The sequence below is a fragment of the Salminus brasiliensis genome, chromosome 1 (assembly GCF_030463535.1).
Source record: "Salminus brasiliensis chromosome 1, fSalBra1.hap2, whole genome shotgun sequence".
Classification (NCBI taxonomy): domain Eukaryota; kingdom Metazoa; phylum Chordata; class Actinopteri; order Characiformes; family Bryconidae; genus Salminus; species Salminus brasiliensis.
Genome location: NC_132878.1, coordinates 88,332,635 through 88,353,582, shown reverse-complemented (window position 1 = coordinate 88,353,582; position 20,948 = coordinate 88,332,635). Strand labels below are relative to the sequence as shown.

At 38.9% G+C, this 20,948-nt stretch overlaps 2 protein-coding genes across 3 annotated transcripts; both read right to left on the bottom strand.

Annotated features, from left to right (window-relative positions):
- Window positions 1–55: 55 nt before the first annotated feature.
- Window positions 56–12,006, bottom strand: crot (carnitine O-octanoyltransferase). 2 transcript variants are annotated; one of them, XM_072692270.1, is made up of 17 exons: window positions 11,793–12,006; window positions 11,494–11,619; window positions 9,667–9,791; window positions 9,268–9,449; window positions 8,370–8,494; window positions 7,288–7,396; window positions 6,641–6,734; window positions 6,356–6,481; window positions 6,172–6,273; window positions 5,963–6,046; window positions 5,699–5,806; window positions 4,841–4,971; window positions 4,582–4,705; window positions 3,953–4,031; window positions 3,733–3,826; window positions 2,707–2,826; window positions 56–2,404 (listed from the first exon to the last, which is right to left on the bottom strand). In XM_072692270.1, exons 2-17 carry the CDS (start codon window positions 11,606–11,608, stop codon window positions 2,284–2,286), a joined length of 1,839 nt encoding a protein of 612 aa, XP_072548371.1. In that variant the 5' UTR covers window positions 11,609–11,619; window positions 11,793–12,006; the 3' UTR covers window positions 56–2,283. The 2 variants fall into 2 exon arrangements, with proteins under 2 accessions (XP_072548371.1, XP_072548372.1); XM_072692271.1 differs by having other exon boundaries at window positions 11,494–11,616.
- A 3,477-nt stretch (window positions 12,007–15,483) lies between these two features.
- Window positions 15,484–19,193, bottom strand: acbd7 (acyl-CoA binding domain containing 7). The gene is made up of 4 exons (XM_072659084.1): window positions 19,060–19,193; window positions 17,518–17,635; window positions 17,351–17,413; window positions 15,484–15,838 (listed from the first exon to the last, which is right to left on the bottom strand). Exons 1-4 carry the CDS (start codon window positions 19,069–19,071, stop codon window positions 15,765–15,767), a joined length of 267 nt encoding a protein of 88 aa, XP_072515185.1. The 5' UTR covers window positions 19,072–19,193; the 3' UTR covers window positions 15,484–15,764.
- Between the last annotated feature and the right edge of the window lie 1,755 nt (window positions 19,194–20,948).

Below are 20,948 nucleotides of genomic sequence, written 5' to 3'. Positions count from 1 at the left end.
CCAATGTGTTTTGTTGAATGCAGATGGTAATACTCAGTAATTCACAATACAAATATTTCAAATCATTATTTTTGTTTTATTGTAAAAGCTATTAAAGTTAACTCAATATCAACAACGATTACATGCACACCTGCAGGGTATTTTGCAATCATACATTCATACTGGAGGTGTAAATGTGCAACTAATCTTATTTGTTTCAGTAGAATTCTGTATTTCATAATACAATAACCTTGATCTCTGCTAACCAGACAAAATCTTACATAAGTGCTTCCTACCACCAGTGTGTCCTTTCTTTAGACATTGGCTTATCAAATGAAATAGTAGCATCATCTTAAAATAAAATTGTGCAAATAGTCTGCTAGCATGTTAATGACTGAGGGAATGTAATAGCAATTCGCTGCATTTGGAATTACTCAATTCATATACAAACCAATTTACACAATTCACAGTTGAAGTGCATGTGTCTTATTTTTAAATTAAATTCAGTCACTGCTGACGCAGAGGTACACATTTCTTACTAATTTAGAAATTATCCCAGCTGGCTTAGACATCTCATACTCTCCAACTGAGGATACCATTTTGAATGGTACCAAAACTTGATTTCTTATTGAATAAAATTTGAAAAGTGGATTGCTTTAAATTCTTTGAATAGCTGTTGGTGACAAAACTAGAGTTTTATACTCAAGAATCTGAAAGAATAGAGAATCGTTTAACTAAAATATTCAATAACATTACAGTGCAACATCTGATGGGTTATATCTTGAAAAACAAGTCATTAGCACAGACATTAATGGTGAATTAAGTGGTAATTTGCTAAAAAAAAATAAAATAAATAAAAGCTGAAATGTTAAGGCTGCATTATTACAGTTGATTTGCATTGACTTGTGCACAAATAAGAGTTCTTTGTGTTTCCTATCAGTATACTCAAGGTATAGTGTCTTCAGATGCATTTGCTGTGCATTTGGTTTAACAGCCGACTAGCAACTCTAAACCAGCACCTATAGGATCATGAGAGCTTCCTTGGGACAATTCAGACTCTGTACTCCACAGGCACTGTGTGTGGCTTAACGGTCTGTTAATAAGGCAGAATGGTCCTGATGTTCACTAAAAGAAACAGACTAGCGTATTGGAGACTCGTCACGCTTACTGGCTGCTGTGCCTGGATGTCACGGCTAGCTTAAGTAAAACTAAAATTACAATCAGTAGAAAGGAAAACACTTCTTTAAATTCAATCATCATTATACATACTAATTTTAACTGCTGCATTGCCAGGGCAAATTACAAAGTACTTGGTACCTCAGAGTTTCAGTATGTTTATGAAACTCAAAATTCAATTCATTAAGATCATTTCTTAAACAAAGAACCAATCAATGTTCCTTCTGTCTGATGATTTGCCTATACTGTACAAAAGATACACCAATCTGCCATATCACTAAAAGCACCTGCCTAATATTGTGTAGACCCCCTTTTGCCAACAAAACAGCACTGATTTCTCTGACTTCTGGCTTTTCCCTCTCTTGAGCTTTTATAATCCTTGGGCACCCATGACCCTGTTGCCAGTTCATGGTTGTCTTTCCTTGGATCACTTCTGGAAGGTACGGACTACTGCATACCAGACAAACCCTCCGAAGACCTGCCTGATGATTTGGAGATGTTGTGACCCAGTTGTGACCATTGTCAAAGGGGATCAGATTCTTATACTTGTACATTTCCTGCCCTTAACACCTCACCTTCAAGAACTGACTGTTCATTTGCTGCCTGATATGTAGCTCCCACTTTTTGACAGGTGCTCCTGTAACCAGATAATCAATGTAATTAATTTCACTTCAGGTCAGTGGTTTCAATGTTAGGGCTGACTGATGTATACTGAGACATTATTTAAGGCTGCTTTGAGGCTTAATGTGAGAACACAGCAGCCTTTTTTTTTTTTATCAAAATCAAAATGAAAATGATCTTTTTCAGTCTAAGACAAATTAATCAGTGCCCAGTACTACCTGCTAGCCTTAGTTCAGTTCATTGCAAAGATCTCTTTCAGGAGAGCGACAATGTTCTCGGAACAGAGGAGTCTAGAATAATTAAAAGCTGCAAAAGGAAACAATGTGCCTGCTGACACTCAAAAGTCTCTAATCAGGACACCACCTGACAAAGTATTAATACAACTAAAAGTGAAGGCACTTTAACCAGTGCTAGCTTATCTAAATTCACTTGAGTGATTGGTGATGAAAACTAAGGTGAAAACCCTGGGGCTGCCCAAAAAGGAATACATTCCCAGGAAGCTTTTCTCTACAGCTGGGACATTGTGGTGACCTGCATCATGTCATGGAAGGAAGTACACAGGGTGTGGAAGAATGCCTCAGCGTTTGTCTCTGGACAGGACTTCCAGGCCGTACAAGAAGCAACAATCCTACAATTGAGAGCAAAGCACATTATTAGCCCCTAGTAACATCGGTTATGGATAAAATAATCAACAGTTTCAGGCTCTGGAACATTTAAACTACTGTGACACGATGTCCCAGCCACACCTAAAGACCCTGGAACACAATAATTACACAAAATGTGACATTCACATGTCAAAACGGGGAGAACTTTTAAACTTATTAAACTTACTTAAGTACTGACTGAAAAAAATCATGTTAAACTGTGCTCGGAGTCTAAAGACTGTACTAATCTACATACGGTAATGCACAAATACGATAAACAGCCCACCTATCATCACGGATGCGGTAGAAGAAGCCATAACCGTGGTGCACCATAGGAGCGACGGCACCCAGAACAGTTGTGTAGCCAACTAGGCTGGAAGAAAGGACAAAGTTCCCTCCTCCTCCACTGCTCAGGTGGGGGAAAAAGAAAGAGAACACTGATTAACTAGGACTTCATGATTTGGACAAAACACTATTATTGCAATTATATTGCTACATATTTCAATACACTGCTATATTAATTAAATTACTTGAAAATGATGATCTGCATATTGCAGAATCAGGATCACAAAAGATCAATATCTGGATAAAAATTAACAAATGATATGTTGTGCAGCCCTAATACCAAGTCAGGGTATTAGAAGAACTTTACACTATATACAATTTTAGGCTACACTTTATTTTGCAGCGTCCTAATTTCAGCAGAATGAACAGTAAAATGCTAACTAGCACGTCCTTGAATTTATAAACAGAAGAAAATATAAATGTCCAAAAAACTGACTCGAGATATTTTCTTATAATATCGTTTTGAGAACTTTAGCCTCGAACACAACTAAGCTCAGACACAGAGGCATTAATAGGGGAAAATGTGTGTGAGTGAGAGCAAGAGAAATGAGGGAGGTGTAAGAGAATGAGAGTTGGTTATGAAATGTAATCCATATTTCAGCAGAAATAAAAAGTAATCTACCCTATGGAAGTGACCTATGGGAGGAAGTTGGGGCCGAACGATGATTATTTTGCGTTAAATTAAGTTAAGACATAAGGTTAGCAGATTAATCATCTGCATTAATGTTGACAGCACTAGTAATTACATATCTAAAACTTGGATCTTTACTAAATACTGGCAATGTGTAATAAATGTTGTAGAGAGTTATAAAATACAAAGGTGTCATTTACTCATTTAAAGTGGCATTTGCTGGAAAATTGGGTCCTAACCATAAACAGGATTTTTTCCTACCAAATATTCAAAATAGGCAATAAAGCCCAGAGTGCAATACTAACAACAGATACTGCATTAAAGAATGAGACACACCTTTTAGCGTAGAGAGGGTCAGAGTAAAGCTCAGGCACAGGAAGCCCCTCTTCCTTAGCGATCAGGTACAGACCCAAGAGGTGTCTATCAAAGCCTAAGTGCATAAATGTTGAATCAGCATAAAACACATACATGCATAAACTAGGCTGAAAAGCATCCTACTGTTAGCGCTACAGAACATTACAAACTAGCACAAAACTTCACCAGAAACATCGCAAACCTTTTCCTTTCTGAGCCTCGTCCATCAGTTTGTTATGTTTGTTGAAGGCAGTATGAAGGGCTTGTCTCTTCCCTTCAGCCTGTGGATTAAAGCCAGTGTTAAAATCACTTGACGGAAGAAAGTGAAAGCTAAATTAGTTGGTAACTCACCAAATACAAATTTTCCACAAACCCCCAAATGCAGTTTGATTTACTCAGTTTAGATATACAGGGACGATGCACAGTAATTAGCCATTTAGCTCATTTTCAACTGCGGCCCCCTAGATGACCAACCAATACCTGCCTGATGTCTCATATTTGCCATTTAGGTTTTGCATTGGAGCAAAAGTTCCTTTATAATATTTATAGAGCCGTTTCCTATATAGATTATGCCTAGTCCAGGACAACACAGGGATAGGGACTAAGCCTTGTCCTGGCCAACACAGGGAGGCGGACTAAGGATCTGAAGCATACCCTTTTGTTTGTATACAATGCATCAAAATTAATAAAGTCTGTAATTTTGCACACTTTTGTAGATACTGGCATGCCATACAGCATCTGAAACCACATAAGCTCCAACTAAACCTAAATAGGCAAATATCAATATATATATGCCTGTTGTAGATGTGGTGTTTGGTACTGGTTACTTACACTTGCCCTTGGGTTAAGCATGATCTTGCACCACTGCTGGGCTTCCACTGTGCATGGCCTCATGGTCTCTGTGCGTCCATGATAGAAACGGCGTGTGGTAGCGGTTTCATAGCAGCTACCAGGCCTGAAAAGGAAAGAGAAAAAAAATAAGTTAACTGATGTACTGTTGTTAAAACATTTGTCTAAAACCTCCAGTAAGTATAAAAATCTTCATTTTAAACTGTATGGCAAGCTAGCAGAAGACTGTTAAGGCTCTCACTTTCCATGAAGCCTGTAGTACGCCAACTGCATGCCCAGCTGCACAAATGTGTCTGGGTGAAGTTTCCTCTTCTTGATAGCGGTTTTCCCAAAGGAGGTGAAGGCATAGCACACAACCTGCAGGTCCTGAGTCTGGAAAGGAAAACCTTTATACAAATTTCAATTCCAAAACTACATTTACTAGAAGCTGCTTGATCTGTGGAAATGACTGACATCCGCTAATGCAAACAGCTCTGTATTGCAGCTATAGTTCAAGGAAATTATGCTATAGTTAAAAAAAAAAAAAAAAAAAAAAAAAATTATATATATATATTATATATACATATATATATTAAATATATATAAATATAAATATAAATATATATATATATATATATATATATATATATATATATATATATATATATATATATATATATATATACACACATTAAATTAAAACATTCTTCCAGCCAATGCTGTCAAACAACCTAGAAACCACGTAAGATGCGCAACCATACTGCGTTTCCTTCAGGAAATGTAATTTTTACTATAATAACGTAATACTGTCAAACAGTATTCACAATAACATTGTATCATATTTGTGTCGGCAGGTAATTACTTCAAACAATAACTGGAATCAGACAGTGTTTAAATCTGACAGTTTAAAAACAGTAAACTGATATTGTAAAACATTAGAGCAATATCATTAAAACAAGCATCTCTCTCTAGGTGGGTAAAATGACGTTCATCATCCAGGTAGATTTAGATTTCAGATTTGATAAATTGGCATCAGCAAACTTAACAATGTGTTTTAGTGTGTGTGTGTGAGAGAGAGTGTGTGTACATGTGTACGTGTATATATGAGAGAATGGCTTACAGTTTTTCTATACTGCTCTTTAGCAAGTGTGATGTCTCTCCGGACTCTGTCATCCATAGTGAACACCAGCTCCTCTGGTGCAGGCAAGTCACGTACCACCTCTGAACCCTACAGGAAAAATACAATGTTAAAACCCACACCCCGTCACACACCCCCTCTCACACACCCTCACACACACACACCCTCACACACACACACCCTCACACACACACACCCTCACACACACACACCCTCACACACACACACCCTCACACACATTCTTACCTTCCATTTTCCATTGCAAGCCTTCAGCTTTTGGTCTATATAGTAACAGAGAGACACCAAGACCATGGCATCATAGGGTGCATGCTGTAAAACACACAGACACACATATACATACACTTATTTATTTACTTATTTATTTATTTATTTATTAGAAATATTTAACAACTCCACATGACTATTACTAATGAGGACAGTGGTGGTCAGTTTACATCACAGTTTGAAACAAAGGTTCCGTCAGCAAAGCTGATCTTGTTGTAGGATTTATCTCCCCAGCGGAGAGTAGGGTCACCGGTGAGAGACAGGAGGGTCATCTAGAACAGAGCAAACATCCATTACAGTCAAAGTATAAACATCCAAATACTACAGCACTATTAAAGAAGAGCGGTGTGTTACCAATGTGTAGTCTTCCGGGGTGGAATATGGTTTGGCATCATCCAGTGCAATTACAAACAGTGAGCTCTGAATGGTCTCCAGTATGGTCTTATTGGCAGGATCAATAGAGATCAGATGCTGCCGGGTCTACAATATCATATAAAGAGGAAGACACAGGAACCGAGATCAGTGGATATGATGAGAGAAAATAACCTGTTGTCCAACTCAAGCTTGATAATGATTGGAGCTTTCTGCTGTGTTGTGACTGGCTGAGCAACAGAGCTTCAGGGCTGTCCTGATTCTGACCTTAGCCCATCGGGTCCTCTCCTCACTGGTCAGGGCAGACACTCCGTCCCCCTCTGGCTCTCCATCACAGATCTTCTTAATGTAGGTTAGCTGTCTAAAAGATCACACCAGAGGAGTAATTACACACACAGTAACACAATCACAGCTGTATTTATCTCAGTAATTTTACAGAACAGAAAAACATTTAACAAATCAATTATTTAATTATTTAATAAAATAGATTATTTAATTAATAAAAAAAAAAAAAAAAAAATCACACATTTCAGTCTAATCAGATTGAGCTGTAATACTATTTGGACAAAAGTATTGGGACACTTGCTCAATTATTGTTTCTTACGAAATCAATTTTATTATCAATTTATCCTGCTTTTGTTGGGTAACTGCACTGCTGTGAGGATTTGATTGTATACAGCAGCAAGGTCACTAATGAGGTCAGATTGTCCATGCCAAAAGTATTGGATGTAGCACCATCATTTCAAAGAACACAGTTCCACTGCTCCACAGATCAATACTGGGGGCTCACACCTGGCATTAGGCATGGTGCAATAATATTCCTAGATTTTTTTAATTATTATTTTATCCACAAAAAAATGAAGAACAGATATTGTGAAAGAGATGCTGTACTGAGGACAGAGGTGATGCCATACTTGAGTAATTCAGGAGTCGTCATGATGTGTCCATCACAGAGAACATCAAAAGTGAAGATTCTCCCACGACACATCACCACAACGTGAGAAGGACAAGGACCCTCACTCTCTACAACACAGAGGACACGCATTAGAACACTTCACTCTCTGCAATACATCCCTTGCTTAATGCTTAAACTATTACATATCTGTAATATCACAACGATTTTGATACCCCCCTCCCAAAAAAACTCTATGCTCTTCATAGGATTACAATGATTTATTAGCTGAAGATTACAAATATGCTAAAACAAATAAAATGCAGATTTCTTTTCAGTTAAATGTCTGTGCCATGCTTGCAACATGCTTGTAAGGTGGGAGGTTCTCCACTAGGGGGTGCTATTAGTACTCAATAATTAGCCTTCAGAGCGTGTGCTTGTTTTTTGTCAGTGACTGGCTCTATTCCTCTTACCAACAGAAGCCTTAACTCCAAAAACTAGTCAACTTACACTCACCAAGCACTTCATTATGGACTGTATACTAATACTGGGTTGGGCCTCCTTTCACTCTCAAAACAGCCTCAAGTCTTCATGGATTTCACAGGATGTTGGAAACACTCCGTTGAGATTCTGGTCGGCATCAGTAATACTCCAAACCTCCCATTTTCCCACATTCCAAAGTGTTGGGGGTTCAGATCCAATGACTGGGAAGGCCCATCTCATTGTCAAGGTCATGAAACCAGTTTAAGACAGCTTTTGCTTTGTGACATGGTGCTTCATCATGCCAGAAGCACCCATTAGAAGACCCATTATACCACCTCCATCTGCCTGGACTGTTGACGCAAGGCAGGTTGGGGTGTGGATTCATGCTGTTGGCTCCAAATTCTGACCGACGTGTCTGTGTGTTCAGATATGAAGATTCATCCGACCAGGCTACATTTTTTTCCCAGCATTTCAATGCCACACTCAAAATTTCTAAATCACAGCTGAAGCTGCTAGCCTCTCTTCCTTCCTAATAAAGTGCTAGGTGAGGGTGTTTGGCCTTTAGATCCAAACCTTTGACCAATATCAATTAACCTTTCTGACACACACAGAGACTCCTACCTGTCTTGAAGTAGTTAAGAATGGTATCCTTGGTAATTCCAGGCACTTTACAGGTACAGAAGAGCATGCGGAACTGGTCCATGTCAAAGGGCACGTTTCCTGATTTATGGACGGCCAGTTTCTCCCTAAACACCAAAAAACAAACAAAAACAGTCCAACCTGGAATTCAGAACAAGCACAAGAACAAAATGACAGTTGTTTTAAACTGTCATTTGATTTATTTTTAATTTTTTTATATTTATTTATTTTTAATATTTAAACAATATAAAAATAATAATATTTATTTATAAACTGTCATTTGATTTGAAACAAATCAAAGCTACACACTGCTGTCTAAATTCTGAAACCTCTAATATAATCTTATATCAATAATATTACACTGGGATCTGTTTTTTTAATGACAAATAAAATGTGAAAACAGCAGACCTCCTTGTAACTTCACCTTCACCCAGTTATCTATGCTATCCCAAAAATTCCTTTACATATAAACACTGGGGTCTGTTTCCTTTGGTCTTTGCTTGTACTCTGTGGGAAAGAGCAGCTTCATGTTTGAATAACTCCTCAGTGTATTAACGCTGAGCAGTGCGGACGGTCCAGCGCTACAGCACTAGGTATGAATCTTCCTTAGCCTTAAACATGAACAGTCAACGGTTATGGTGGTCTCCAACAGCGCCTGTGTGTCTTCTCTTCAGGCGCTTGTGCATCGTGCGAAAGCTGCTGTGGTATGCCTTCAAAACTCTGCAAAACCACCTTTTTGTTTCTTGCTAATATCATACTTTCGATGCCTTGGGTCTTGGAAACTTTTACAAAACCTATATTTCGCAGTCGAACTGGACTCTGGACTTTTTTTTTGTTTTTTTAATGAACTAATTCAGATTATATAGCAGGTAATGCTTACGTGCGGATCAGCTCCCAGTACTGCAGAGTTTGCCACACAATCATGCTGGTTCTCTCTAGCTGGGTGCCATCACATGGGGGCCAGCAGTGCTCCAAGTAAGGCCCCGGACCTCCGAAATTCACATTGAGCTGTGACGGCATGCGACTCTCCAGATACGCAGAGTCTAGCCACCAGTCCTCCAGCTGGGCAAACCAACAAAAGAGTCGTCAGTCCATCAAGTTGATCAGTCAAGTAAAAATTCTAAGTCACTAGAAAGCATGTATTCTCTCCAGCACGGACACTGGAGAGAATGGCTGTACTATTTCAACAGATCTGTGTTCAGAGGATAGAGTAAGGTGGCGGCTGTATGCCTGTATGCCCTCATCATGACAGTAATAGGTTGGATGTGTTAAGTGTTACCCAGTTACGCCTGTTGCTGGCTCGCTGCAGAAGTTTCTGGTGAAGATGTCGTCCAATGCCTTCCCCGAAATCCTTTACAATGGCTGCCGTGTTGCGAAACTCAGCGTCCGAAGCAAAAGGCTTCACTGGAAGAATGAAAAACAAGGATACGAGTCACTGGGGAACCCAAGGTCCAGCTCAATTCTTTCATTTTATGACAGCAATTCAGACTGAACTGATATTTTAGTTTTTTCCTGAAATCAAAGTTATACACACAGCATGGCTCATCAATCTTCTCTCTGAATTCGGGTTGGATATTTGACTGTTCTTCCTGGCAGAACTGGAGGAGGAGTTCAATTACATTTGACAACGTTTTCTGGACGACTTTTAAGCACCTTAAGGTCCACCTATTTTCAATAAGGTTGCAAAAGGCCTTCATTTTAGCCTGCATTATTCATTCCACAATGACCTTTGACGTGTGTTTGGGGTCACTGTACTGTTGAAACACCCAATTGTGTCCGAGGTTCACCTGTCTAGCTGATAGTTTGAGGTTAAGCTGAAGAATTCTGAGGTAGTCCTCCTCCTCCTCCTCCTCCTCCTCCTCCTCCTCCTTTATTATTCCATCAACTTTGTGCAGTGTTGCAAAAGTCAGCCCCAGAGCATGAAGCTACCATCACAACTTGCTGGTGTTGCTGTCTACAGTCACAAGCAACCTCCAGTTTATGGTAGGCCAGTGTCTGGATGGTTCTTTGGTTGCTCCTGACCATTAACGCCACTTTCCTCTCAGCCGAGAGAGACATGGCCAGTTTAAAGACATTTTGGAACTTGCAGCACCACGAATGAATAGTCCAAAGAGGGTGTGTGTATATTTTTAACCATGCAAGTATAATTCTGTCCCTGTAAAACACAAATCCCATCCTAATTGTCCTTTATTAAAGATCTTCCTTGTAAAAAGAACAGTTCAAAGAAATCACTGGAAGTCCAATATGACCTTCATGTCTATGGTGAGTGCATATAAATTGTAGATTGATAGATAATGGATGGACGAATGGATGGATGGCCTGCTGATGCTGCTATATAAACTTTAATGCACTGCAGAATAAGCTTATATGTCATAGTACGGTACATATCTCTGCACCTCACCACACATATTCATTACTAAGTGGGGTGGGGGGAGTGTCAGCTCAGCAGTTACAGCACTGCTTCGAAAGGGTTGCGGGTTTGATATCCGGACTCGGCAAGCTGCCTGAGCAAGGCCCGTAACCCTCTCTGCTCCTAGGCACCGCAGGCACCGATGGCTGCACACCGTTCCTGGCACGTGCGCTCACTAGTGTTTATATATGCACGGATGTTTAATTCCAACCAGGTCCAGCAGAAATGGTGCATGTGCTTGTCCTGAGTGCTGTGTCGGCACTAGTCTCTCGGCCCGGTCTGTCTGTTGTACTTGTACTGTTTATTGTATATCTTGTGTAGTCTTGTGTTGCTCCATGTGGCACCACACTCGTGGAGGTCCAACACAGACAGAACAACAATAAAGACTGAAGGTCTTTAACGTGTCTGAATCAGCAGTAAGGATCATTTTATTTGCTGACACTGTGTAAAGCAGTTATCTGCACATACCGATATGATGCTGATATCATTGCACACCCCTAATAGATGGAGTTGAAGTTCCTTGTTTGTGCATTCAACTTCTGCCTACTTACCACTCACACACACACACTCACACACACACACACACACACACACACAGTCTTACATAAGGGTTCTCCATGCAGCTTGAACTTTTACCCAGATTGAAGGAGGCATGTCGCAGCAGACCTCATTTCTCTAAATCTAAACTTTTCCTACCTGCGTCCAGGTATTTGCTGAGGGTTCCCTCCAGCGAAGGCACAGGCAGGGGAGGCAGGCCCTGCTGGTACTGAAAGGTGCGCTCGACAGTGGACTCGAACATTTGGTTATCCATGACTCTACCTACTGAACACACACAGACACACTTCAGTCTTCACAGAAGCCCCCCAAACCAGCCAGGACATTAAGGAACAGCTCGTGTCTCGAACAGCTACGTGATCGCTGCAGCGTCTCCACCCCCCTCTCCCCTCTCCCCTCTTCACCTGCCCCTCCGATCACTGAGCAGCAGCCTGACTTACCTCTGAGGAACCTCTGAGCCAACCATGTGTCCCCAGCCTAGGAGAAACAGTGCCGGGCTGAGCTGCACAGACCGACTAACAGCTGCTGTTGTTGTTGAGATCCCGGTTGTGGAGTGAGCTCCGCCCCGGGCTCGGTTCCAGTCCCCTTTGCCCCAGTGGCCCACAGAGCCCACAGGGCAAGAGAGTGAAGGTACACACTGCAGCAGGACAGCTACAGAAACATGGCCGCTTACATCAACGTTTTTCAAAATATAGGTACCAGAGCTCCGATACCGGCTCAATGCCCCCCTGATCCCTGTTGGATAAAGGGAGGGACTTCAGTACTGACCCACCAAAAAACACTGAGGGATTTGTAGAGAGCCCCACCAACAGGGCACTAAAAAAGAAGGGGTTTTCTATAATTAAAGATATATGTGTGTGTGTGTGTGTGTGTTTGTGTGTGTGTGTGTGTGTGTGTGTGTGTGTGTGTAAAAAAAAAATTATATATAATAATAATATATATATATTATATATATATAATTTTTTTATAGAAATACAAATTATAAAAATATTATATATATTTTTAAATTGATTAAAATGTAATTGTAATAGATTTTAGAATTAAATCCGTCAGGTATATTTCAGTGTTATCTCGTGATTTTTTTTCCATTGTGATTTTAAGCTAACAAGTTAATTCGTTGAAATAACAACACATTTTTCCTCAAGATAACAAACTTTTTTTTTGAGATCACAGCTTGTTTTTCTTGTGATCTTGAAATTATACATTGATTTGTTGGGATACCAAATGTTTTTTGTTTGTTTGTTTGTTTTTTAAGATGAATCTAGCAGCCTAGTAGTAATATCAGTATTTTATGTAGTCAACAACTGAATTACAAATCAAATTACAAGTTCAATTACAGTTTATTGGAGGTTCTCACACTGAACTGGACAAATTATAAATAACAAATGCACTTAAGAAATGCTCTTTTCTCATTTTGACTGATAATATGATTGGCTGAGAAGCATCATGTGTGATATTTACAATGCATGCAATTGGTCTGTGAGATTCCTGGGCTGCTAAACCTGTACCATAAAGGCTAGAAAAATAATGCCTGTTAAAATAAACACTTTGTAAAAATTAAATAGTTTAATAGTTCAATAGCTGGCTGTAATGGTTAAAGGTATGTAATGTATACCTTATTGTGTTAGTGCGTAGTATACAACTGGGACATCCCCTGAGATTTTCTCTATGGAAGGCCAGAAATGCTGTGAGCTTTAAGTTATTATATAGTTCAGTTATATAGTTCTACAACAAGTTAATCTGACGAGATAAATGATAAATGCTGTTGTCTTAACAACAGTGTTTTCTCATGATAACACATTCTTTGTGATCTTAAGATATCCAGCTTGTTGAGATGACTTTTTAATTGTTTTTTATATTTGTTTTTTTTTATTTGTTTTTTTTTGTCAAAAAAACATTTTGATCTCAACAAAACTACTTCAGTTCTCTCAAGATCATGAGGAAACAGCTTTTGTTATGTTACTAGCTGTAGTCAAATAATGTCATCTATGGCGTGTAAATCTACAAATCAAGTGTGATTCCACAAACATGGTTAGGGGGCACCGTAACAATATTTGGAAATAGCGCTGGGCGATATGCCCTCAAATAAGTATCACCAATTATTCACTATTTTACCTCGATTACGATTAATGATTCATTATAGAAGCTGCTCGAGTTGCTCAGTTGGCTCAGTGTTTGAATTCTCCTCCATGACTACACTTGTGGTAGTATGTTTTTGAAGGGGACAGGACATAAACACACACAGTGTGGGAAATATTGGCAGAATTTAGAAATAAATAACTAGCATGGGCAAGATTATATTGATTAGAGGTTCTGAATGTCTGAATATTCAAGTAATTTAATGCACTTCTCAGTGAATAACATAACTCATGCTAAATCAAAGGTATGCTGATAATCACAGACATAAAGAAGTTAAGATGTTCAATGAATTTTCACAAACATATATTTCACTTTTTGGTTTACACCAACTAGACGAACACAAACTAATTTCTGGTTGGTGGGTCATTACAGAATTTCATTGTCAGGAAAGTCTAGTATGTTCCCTTCCCATTCATTATAAGGACCACCACACACAGTATACTATAGCATACTCAAACTCGCTCATATTTATCAAGTTGTTGTACTTTGGCCTTTATAGGTGTAGTTGCAGTGTGGGTGTCTCTTTAAAGGTCACAGCACTCTGACCCTGAACGCTATTGGAGAACACTAACTGTTAACTGCCAGTTCTGTTACATCAGCTAACAGATGTTTATGTTGGCTAGCACTGCACTGAGCTTTCCACCTAAATATAGCGAGGCCTGTTATTGCCCTAGAAGCAAACAGTCCAGTCCAGCAGTGTAGTCAGATTATACAGTGCAAACGCAAAGAATGTAAAGCAAATTTAATGCCGTGTAATTAAACCACATTATTTCTGCTTCGCTCGTGTTCATAAACACCTGCAAATGCCAGCTATAAATATGAGCTGACTAATAAACTACATGATTATTATAATGTTGGTAACTGGCTATGCTCTCTTGGACTCCCATCCATGGAGGGCTGTGGCATCACCGGGGATTGAATATTAAAGATAATTATGTCCACAAATGACAGTGAGGGCAGTTGTAGTAGACCATGGCAAGCTTGGTTCTCTGTCTGTAGACTCAAATGAACACATTGATGGTGATCGCACAGCCCAGTACTGAAGGGTATTGTAACCTACAGCTAGATGACATCACACTGCTGAACCTATTAATGTGCTAATATTCAACTAATTTGGTTTTAAAATGACCATGGGAACTGTGGCAGAGTGATTCATCCATCAGTGACGTAGTCCATTTAAGCTTGTGTGTGAGGGGGGTGAGGGGCCTCCTCATTACTGTTGTAAACTATTAACAAACCACATTGTTGTGAATCATGTAAATCTGATTTCTCTATTTTTGCCGGTTTTCACTTTTTGCCATAATGTGAATCTGGCTGTTCTTTATTTGAATAACAATTTAATGATGAATGGACCAATAGAAATGCTCCAAAATAACTTTTTACATTCACTTCCAATGAAAGTTAAGAAGGTTTAATGAGCGACGATATACTAATTATAAACTGCTGGACATTCCACATGCAGTGTTGTGATAGAGCCAAAAAAGGTGGTACGTTTTTTTTTGGTGTGTGATTTTTTACAGCAAAAAAAGTCAAATACTGAAATCTGACCTGATGTGTGGAACTCCCTAGCTGCACAGTGGGATATACTGTACAAACATCTAATGCCACAATGCCTGCATGCAGTTATAATGGACGATTGGTGTGATGGATGTAAGTTCAGTCCAGTCCAGCTAGGCCATGATTGGATGGGGATGAACTCGTTAAACTTGTAAAAGGTGGCACCCTCACAAAGCCAGGCTAGATCTAGCATTCTGCATGCGTCCACTGTTGAGGACTTGGCTGTGGTTCATTTGCTGAAAGGGACAAAGAGGTCCTTGTTTAGTGTTTTTTTGTGAGTGTGTGGGCATGTTGGACCTGGATGCTGCGTTTTCAGACCTAAGAGAAGAGATGAATATTGATTAAGTGCTCTCAATGGCACAGCCTGACATTAGTGTAAGTGAAGTTTCGACTTCCTGTAATCCACTTAATGGAAAAATGGAAAACACGCCAGAGTTTTTTTATGTAGTCATTAGTACATTTTATTTTATTAGCTGTGAAAAACAAAAGCATCTGCTATTGTTATATTAGGTACTAAATTATTATGCCTTAGAAACCCAATTGTTAAAATATCAGAACAGTAGCAAAAATAAAAGTAAATAAGTCTCTTTATCTATATTAGAGAAATAATGACAAGTATCAAGTCCACTGTCTTGTGGGTAAAGGTGCAAATCTGTGATTATTTAATTTCTAAACAAACAGGATAATTGTTTAACATATTGAAGCTGCCCCAATGGTCACTTTCCATATTTATTGATGTTTTCCTTGGCCAAAGCAATGTAGGCAGTCATGGCATCATCCTTGGACATGCCTGTTGAAGAAAAGAAGGAAGATTTGAACACACTGTAGAGAATACTGTAACCTAAACAATCACTTCGTACTGTATTATATTCTCCAACTCATCACTGGACACTCGCTTGACCACAGAGATGCTAAAAACAGATAAGGACTAAGGACAGAGTTCTTGCGATGGTAGTTGTTGTGAACAAGCTCAGGTGGAGATGTGTGCCACAGATTGGGGCTGGGCAATATTGATCGAATTGAATGTCATTTTATTTTTCACATGTATCACAGTAAACAATGCTATTAGAGTTAATAGATTGTTAATAAAATGATTTATAAAGTTATTATGAGACCATTCATTCTCAGTACTGGCACTATATACATAAAGAATAGCTTTCAAACCTGACACACCTGCCAATATAAAAACATTACATTTTATTTCAATATTTTATTAATTATGAAGCTTTTTATTGGTCCATTCATCATGACATTTTAACACAATATAATAAATAAACAGATTAAAATTATGTCATAAAGTGAAAATGGATTGGATAAAAAAAATGAATCCAATCCAGAGTGTTTGAGTTGTTTGCGTGTAATAGCCATCAAGATGCTTTAAGATCTTTAAGAATAAAGTCTTTTAATTAACCCTTTAAAGCAAAGTGTGTAATATTTGATACATATCTGAGTTTATGAGACCTCTTAGGGTGATAATTACATAATTATTACATAATGCAGAAATAATAACAATATCAGATCATTAATAACCGAATGATTAACAGATATAATTATATATAGATATAATATTTTTTAAATAATTTATCCCTCCTCATCTCTCACTTCTGCAGGCACACACACTGATAGGTTGCATCTCAAAACATGCCTTTCCCATATATAAGGTAGTAATAATAAATGCAAAAGATGGACAAATTCATGACTACATTCAAATTTATGACTACATCAATGACTACATTCATTAACATATAGATTTACTTTTGGAGATAATTGGGAATTAAAGTGCCTTTATACTTTCTGTTATTTATTATTTATTCTCAGATGGGCTATTGAAGGGGGTACAGCCCTTTTCCCTTTCTTATAAAAAAAAAACTAAGGACAAATAGGCTAATCTATGGTTCTGAAGTTGTATTTCATAGTTTTTTCATATACATCATAAAAGTTTCACATAAAGGTTGATTAAAGGGGCTTAGTTCTGGAGCCAATAATCCAAAGGTTTTAAGCTTTGATCTAGTAAAAGTGTTGAGTTTGAATAAAAACCTTTTGTGAGAAATAACAGCCAGTTGCTTGTTCATTTTAAGAGACCTTTCATGTTGCATAACACACTATTGATATAGCTGTTTAAAAACACAAAAGTATGATTTATTCGATTAATCATTTTTAAAAAATCGATAGTTGCAGCCCTAAAGACGACTCATCTTAAAGTGCAGAGAAACTAGTGGTACCGTTCCACATCAGACACTCATTATCTATCAGATATATAAAAATACTGGTCAACTACAATATTCAGGGCAGTGTTTATTACCTTTCCTGGAATTCCATGCTTCCCATTTGGCTTTTCCTTTTAAATCCGTCATTCCAGGCTTATCTGCATGAAACAGAACAGACACCTTCACTCACTGACACACAGTTTTACACCAGCATGAAAACACAGGCTTAAGAACTCAGCATTTAATGCATATCCTGCTTTACCGATGTTAATGTCCCCAACAATAGCCTGCTTATAGAGGCCGTACATGTCCAGCAGCTCCTGGTCAGTTGGCCTGGTCTTCACTTTCTTCACATCGTCCGCATATTGCTCAAATTCCTTCTGCAATAAGATAAGATGGGTCACATGTTAACAATTAGGCTACCTTTGTTGCTGGAGATCAAGATCTAATGGAGCAGCTTAATGCTGCTTTGCTTAACTCACATTTTCTGCGAGTCATTCAGAGTGGCTTGATGGGAAATGTGCCAAAAATGTTTACACCCAAAGCATGTAATGTCTTTAAAAACTGAGGAATGCAACGTTTTTAAATAAAATTGTTATGAATACAATAAACTGTTGACATATGTAGTGTTAGGAGCCTACGTACCCTACTCTAGCACAGGGAACGAGGTGTTACACCCTACGCTACACCAACCACCACATACTGTTTGCAGATTTATCGCTATGAGAAATCAATGTTACATAGAAAACCAACTTTTTTGGGTAAGTATATAAAATCCAATATTGTAATAAGGTATTACCACATTAGTACAAATAATATAAAAGACCCTGTATTTTACTATTAGGCACATTATTACATTATTCAGTTACAATTCTGACCAAGTTATGGGCACAATTTTAACCCTTTAAAACCCAAACAATCTAATAACTCAAATATTTCATTAAAACTGTAGTGTGTTTGGTTGACCCACTCACCAATTATATTTTAAAAAGGCATTAAACAACACTTTGCATATATAACTTTTATTTTGTATCATATTTGATACAAGATGAATTAAACAAACTAAAACACAGAACACAAAATAGGTAAACCTCTTATACTTTTAATTTATTGTATTTATTGTTTAATGTATGTAATTAATCATTGTGTATTTAATGTTTATTTAATGTTTCTATATTCAGACATTATTTTAATATTTTTAAGGCTTAGTTCATAATTGAATTATCACACTGAGTATGTAGAGGTCTTGAATGTGCCTCAAATATGACATACTTGGCTTTAAAGGGTTAAGAAGTACAATCCCTCGGTCTTGTGAAAAGCAGCTGGTGGCTATCTGACCCATTTTCTGCATGCATTTGGTCACACTAAACCCTCTCCTAATCAGTGCACCATGGTCATTATCCCCCCAACTGTACATGGCCCATTGTTCTGCTAAACAACCAACAAACAGGCGTGCATGCCAGTCTGAACGCCCATTGTGTGTGTGCACATTACCAGGCCATGGAGCTCACCCTACTACTGGGCTCAAACGGAGTGAGACTGCACTCCGGTGGGGTGATAATGACGTAAGAAAGCAGCGGTGCCCTACATGCTGTTGGAGATGGGGGTAAATATCATGCATCATAACGAGCATAAAGGCAACGCTGCAGACAGTGAACGGGCCTCAGACACACATCCAGCTGCTAACCGCACAGGTACAGGTGGGTCTGCACACCTACGACACAGAACGACACACACACACACACACACACACACACACACAGACCGCAGTCGGATAAAAAACACCAGAAAACAAACCACCAACCTGCAGAGTCATCTTCCCAGGCGGGCGAGTGTGTGTGTGTGTGTGTTTCTGAGAGTGTGTGTGTGTGTGTGTGTGTGTTCTTGCTGCGTCCTCTCCACTCAGCGTAGATCTGCTGATGAATTAGAGCTTACGGTAACATCGGGCAGAGCTGCAGTGTGACAGAGAGGACGCTGATTGGCTGAGGAGAGAACCAATCAGCACAGACCAGTATTGATGGCTGAGGAGTGCATTCATACACAGATCAGCCATAACATTAAAACCACTGACCTTTTTTTTTTTTATTAATATGATGACATGAGATCATCTCAGAGTTTTTATGCAGTTATTTGAAAAATGTCTTCATGTTTGTTGTTCAGGGAAGTTTGTGAAGGAAACTGGCCTCCGCTTTTATCCCATCTATAGCAGAGAACAAACATACAAACCAGTCAAAACACACACAGTGCCACACATGCATATGTGCCCAGCCATTGCTGCCCGGTAAGCAGAGAGGCTGAAGGGCCTTGCTCAAGGGCCCAACAGTGGCAGCTTGCTGAGCCCGGGTACCGAACCCACAGCCCTGTCATCAAAAGCCCGGAGCTCTAACCACTGAGCCACCACTGCCCCCTGTAACTGTAACAGTTCAGATGTGAGCATTAAATAATCCGTAAATGAATCAGCTGTATTGTCAGTTTCTTAAAATACGTCGTTTTCTAGAATTAGGAGACATGGTGTTAAAGTGCGCACTGCAATCCAGGGCCCAGTTTCCCAAAAGCTTTGCGGTATTAGGATTGACTTAGATGGCAGAGAGAAAGTGTTCGGTGTGATTCCTGCTGCACCGCTCAACAATCATCTTTGTGTTAAGAGGCTTTGTGGTTGTTTTGGTTGTCTGGCCTCTTTTAAGAGAAGTTCCACCAGAGTTTTATGTGTTTTATGGTGACAAAACCAAGCTGTAGATTTCTAAGAGATGAAGAGAGGTTGGAAAAAATGGTTGTGTAGAAAGGATTGAACAAGAAAAGTGTAGGATTTGCAATTTGCTATTGCAAAAACATTTTATAGAGGGAAAATGTTGTAAAAAGAAATCCTCTAAATTACACCAGTCCTTTTTATGTAAATGACCTCTGTTCTGATTGGCTGCCCTGTATTGTGCCCTGTAAAAGCAGTCCAGGCTCAAACAAACATTTATAATTTATAAACATGATAATCATGAACCTATTGGCACCATGCTGCCTAATGCCAGATGCCAGGTGTGTGCTAGAGGGCTATGAAGCCCCCCAGCATTGAGCTGTGGAGCAGTGGAACTGTGTTCTCTGGAATGATGGTTGGTGCTCCATCCAGTATTTTTGGGATGAACTGGAGAGTTGAGGGTGAGGTGGGGTGAGGTGGGGTGGTGTTCACCCAACATCTTGACCTCACTAATGCTCTCATTGCTTCATTTTTTAATAAAATCCTTACAGCTATGCTCCAAAATCTAGTAGAAAGCCTTCTTCCCTGGACAGTAGAGACAGTTACTCCACCAAAAGCAGGATAGACTCTTTTTAAACAACTTTATTGTATAAGAAACAATGAATGAGCTGGTGTCCCAATACTTATGTCCATATAGTGTATATATGTGAAATATTAGAGTAACCTTTATTTATTTATTTATTTATTTATTACTGTATCCATCAGTTAAGTATATTTTCATGTTTTGTGACCTGGTGTTGACCAGAGGAGGATGGCTTCCCCTGAGGTTTCTTCTTACCACTCTGAGGGAGTTCTCCTTGCCATTGTTGCCATTGGTTTTCTCACTTGGGGCTCAGACAGGGATCTCTGTAAAGCAGCTTTGTGACAATGTCTGCTGTTAAAAGTGCTATATAAATAAACCTGAACCTGGTAAATAGGACTGTAAAACATCCCAACCAAATTCACAC